Here is a 4235-nt window from a genome sequence, read left to right on the forward strand (position 1 = left end):
TTCCTGCCTGTTACATGAGAGGGGTCTGGGCTTGTTTTTTGACCAATTATATACAGTTTCCCCTCACTTTTTATTTCAGCTGACCAATAATCTACAGTTCTCCCTCCGGGTTTTATTGTAGGGATTTATGGCAGGGCTATCCCCTTTTATCCTGACCAGTCTTAAGTTTCGTTTCTTGTTTGTGACGTGGGCATAAATTATATACAGCTCTCCGCCAGGATTTCTTTTTAACCCTTAGTTGATCAGATGATGGTCTGAATGGTATCTCTTGCAAGTGACATGGGCACTGATTAATTGGGTTGAGACACACTGGTGATGAGCTTAGAGAGGTTCAGTGCTTGTTTGAAGGCTAGGATGGGTGGTTCTGGGAAGATCTCTTTCAGAACTGGGTCTCCTTCTAGTATGGGTTGCAATTTTTTGAGTATTTTCTATATGGGTTCGAGAGAGGGGTGATATGTCATAACCAGTAGTGTGCAATTCGTGGGAGTCTTCCTTCTGTACTGCAGCGATTCTTCATGTGGTATCTGGGTGGCTCTTTCAAATGTGCATCTATCTCTCTGGAGGAGTGTCCTTGTTGTGTGAAAGGCTTTTTAAGATTTGTGAGGTAGCAATCCCGGATGTTCTCCTCAGTGCATGTTCAGTAGGATCTGAGGACTTGGCTGTATATCACAGCTTTCTTGGTGTGTTTAGGGTGATTGCTGGTTCTGTGCAGATATGTATGTTGGTCTGAGTATTTCTTGTATAACATGGTTTGTATTTTACTACTCTGGATGCTGATCATCGTGTCTAAAAAGGAGATGTTGGTACTGGAGTACTCAAGAGATAGTTGGACGTAGGGGAGACAATTGCTGAATTTCTTATGGAACTCAACCAGAGATTGCAGGTTTTCAGTCCAAATGATGAAGATGTCATTGAAATATCTTAAGTGTAGCAAGTTTTGGATGGTGCAGTCTTTGAGGAATTCTTTTTCTAGGTGGCTGATAAACAGGTTGGCATACTGTGGGACCATTTTGGTACCCATAGCTGTGCCCATGGTCTGGAAGAAGTGTTAGTTATTAAAAGTGAAATTGTTGTGTGTGAAGATGAAAAGTATAAGGTCAGTAATATCTTTGGGTCTGTACTTGGAGTTGTCATCTTGCTCTTGTAGGTGTGTAAGGCAGGCTTGGATTCTGTCCTGGCGTGGGATATTGGTATAGAAGCTGGTAACATCCATGGTGGCTAGGAGGGTGTTGCTGGGAAGGTGGTCTATGTCTTTAAGTTTTCATAGAAAGGCTATAGTGTCTTAGACAAAACTCACTCTTTGGGTAACAAGCGGTTTAAGGATTGATTCCACAAAACTCACTGACTTTCACCCACTGACTCTCACACCCACTGACTCCTCATTTTACATTTTCACTGACTGGTTTGCATGCAGACCAGCCTCTGGCTTCTTTACTATTCATTCCAACCAAGAAGAAGACACAGCAGCTGCAGATGCTTCCTCAGCCTGATCAAGGGTTTTTAAATCCAAAAGCTTGCTAGAAAAATGTTTCCAACTATTAAGTTGGTCTAATAAAAGATATCAGATTTACCCAAAGAACCTTGTCTGCCACGTGTATGTGTATATTTGGCCATAGCAGGGATGGGGAGAAGGGAGAAGAGGCGGGTATTGTGTCCCTCAGCCTGGCAGGGTCCACCGAGCTTCCCCCTCCAGCACTTTTGTGCTTGCCTGGGGCCCTAGTACACCTTAATCTGCCCCTGCCATTTGCCACCCCCCCTGCCACTGATGCCTCCTTCACGTCAGGGGGCTTCAAAGCTATGTCTTGCAGGGGAGCCAAAAAAATTGTGGGCTGGCCCTGGAGGTCCTCCAGCACCTCCTACCTGCAGAAGCCCTTGGCCTACCCCCTGCCCCGAATCTGCTGCCACTAGCTTGGACCCAGGCCTGCTGCTCACCCTGGGTCAATGCAGGTGTAGAGCCAGAGGTGCCAGGAGCGGTACCACAGTGGGATGCTGGCCCTGCTGGCCCTGGATTCGTGCAGCCAGAGTGGAAGCCACTTCCCATGGAGGAGCACTGGTTGCCAGTGCCCATGGATAGGGTGGCCATCATAGAGGACAGTCCAGTTGTCCTCTGTCATCTATTGAGATGAACCCGGACGCCTTTATGTCCTCTATTTTTCTCTTGAAAATTTTTTTCTCTTGAAGAGAAAAATAGAGGACATAAAGGCATTGGGTTTCATATCAATAGAGGACAGAAGATAATAGCAGAAAACCAGAATGTCCTCTGTGATGGCTACCCTACCCATGGTTGAGCCTGCTGCCTGCTGCAGTCACTTCGGCCCCTGGACCCATGGAGGAATGGCCTGAGGCTGGAGTGCTGGCTGCCTGCCCCCATGCTCTACCTCCTAGGTGCTCCCACTCCATGGCCCCCCACTCTGAGATATTAAGACAGACTCAGGTTCTTGTACATTGTTTTGAAACAGGGAAGAGGGTTTTTTCTTGTTGGTGGGTGAGGAGGGTGGTGGAAGGGTTCTGTTTATTAGGGATGGAGGAGCAAGGGGGGCCCTGTTGGTTGAGGGGGAAGGGGGAGAAGGATACGATACCCAAAACTGTGAAGACCCACTCAGGTGAGTTAGGGTCTTAACGGGGGAGGTGTGTTGCAGGGCACTAGGGTGTCCTGCTCCTTTAAGGGCTGGAACTACAGTCAGTTGGGAGCCCCAGCTGCTGGTTACCAGGGCTCAGTGTGTTGGGGAGGGAGGGGTAAGGGGGCTCTGTGTGGAGGGGGGAGGGATGGGGTGGTGTGTGTTGTGAGAGGAATAAAACTTTTCTTGTTTCAACATGTGCCTGGCATAAGAGTGGTGCTGCGGGTGGGCAGAGGATAGGAGGTCTGTGGCAGTGGGAAGAGAGTGCTCCAGGAGGTGGTCCACCACAGCCTCCCGCATGTGGTACTCTGGCCCTCGCTGGTGGGTGCACACCTCATCTGGGGCCCCAGCAGGGGGGGCCTGCTGCTGCTGCTGCTGCAACTTGTGCTCCCATTGTCTGGCCTCTGTCTGGCATGCCTCCTCTGCTCAGGCCTCCTGGAACAACTCTCCCAAGGCCTCACAAATATTGTGCAGAACACAAGGTGCAATGATGACCTGGGGGGAGGTTGTTGTCAGCTACTTCAAGATGGGGAATGATGGAGCACCAACGGCCTTTGAGGCAGCTGAAGGTACACTCAATCAGCGTGTGGGTCCGGCTCAGGCACTGATTAAAATGGGTCTGGTGGAAGTACAGATGGCCAGCAAAGGGCCTCATCAGCCATGGAAGGAGTGTATACGCTGAGTCCCCAGTAAGTAGAAGTGGAATGTTGACAGCACCCAGCTGCAGGTCCTCCACTCTCATTGTAAAGCATCCACTCTGCACCAGTGCACCCAGTCCAGAGTTCCTGAACATGTGGGCATCATGCGTGCTGCCTACTCAGCAGGCACTCACATGGGTGAAGGTCCTCTGGTGATCTACAGCTGCCTGCAGGACCATGGAATGGAGCCCCCTATGGCTATAATAGGGGCAGTCTCCATGGGGTGGGCAGGTGACCAGTATGTGGGTTTCATTGAGGGCCACAATACAGTTGGGGAACCCCAGTGCACAGAACCCTGTGACCACCACCTGGGGGTCATGGGCATAGAGGACGGTGTCCACTAGGACATCCTGAAGGGCACTGCGCACCTCCAGGATGGCCTCCCCAGTGGGGGCCTTACCCACACCAATCAAGTGTCCTACACCACAGGTTGGTGGGCATGGCCAGCTTAAGCAGCACCAGGTGGGTGTCAGCAGGGAGGGTCAGGAGTACACCAATGTCCTGGCACTCCAGGTGGGGCTGGAGCTGGTGGAACAAGTCAGCAAAGGTGTCTCCAGTCATCCTAAAGGTGTCGACCCACTGCTCATCAGGCCTGTCATGTTGCACCAGGTGCTACCACCAGTTCTGGCTGGCACAGCGGGCCCAAAGGTGGCAGGGCTGGTGGCCCAGGAGGGTGATGGCTGCCCTGGTGGTGGCCTCCTGGAGCCCATCATCAGTGTTGTCATGACCCAAAGGGTATGATTGTGTGCGCGCTTCGGCACTGCAGAATTATTTCCCGCCACGAGGAGCTTTCTTTGCACGGTGCAATTCTCAGTTGCATAGAGAAAACCCTGGTGCAAAGGAGTTCCTGCCATCCGTATGTAAATTTGTTTCCCACTATTGGCTGTTTCTAAATTATTCCCACGTGGCGGCTAGGGGA

General features: G+C 50.9%; 1 protein-coding gene across 1 annotated transcript in view; it reads left to right on the forward strand.

Moving 5' to 3' along the window:
• The first annotated feature begins 3691 nt into the window (after positions 1–3691).
• Positions 3692–4235, forward strand: part of LOC106722890 (protocadherin alpha-9-like) — a 27025-nt gene continuing 26481 nt past the window's right edge. The window contains exon 1 of the mRNA XM_014525571.1: positions 3692–4051. Within this exon, the coding sequence (XP_014381057.1) occupies positions 3692–4051 (360 nt within the window). The remainder of the gene's footprint in view (positions 4052–4235) is intronic.

Source organism: Alligator sinensis, unplaced genomic scaffold (genome assembly GCF_000455745.1).
Source record: "Alligator sinensis unplaced genomic scaffold, ASM45574v1 scaffold1205_1, whole genome shotgun sequence".
In the NCBI taxonomy this organism is placed as follows: domain Eukaryota; kingdom Metazoa; phylum Chordata; order Crocodylia; family Alligatoridae; genus Alligator; species Alligator sinensis.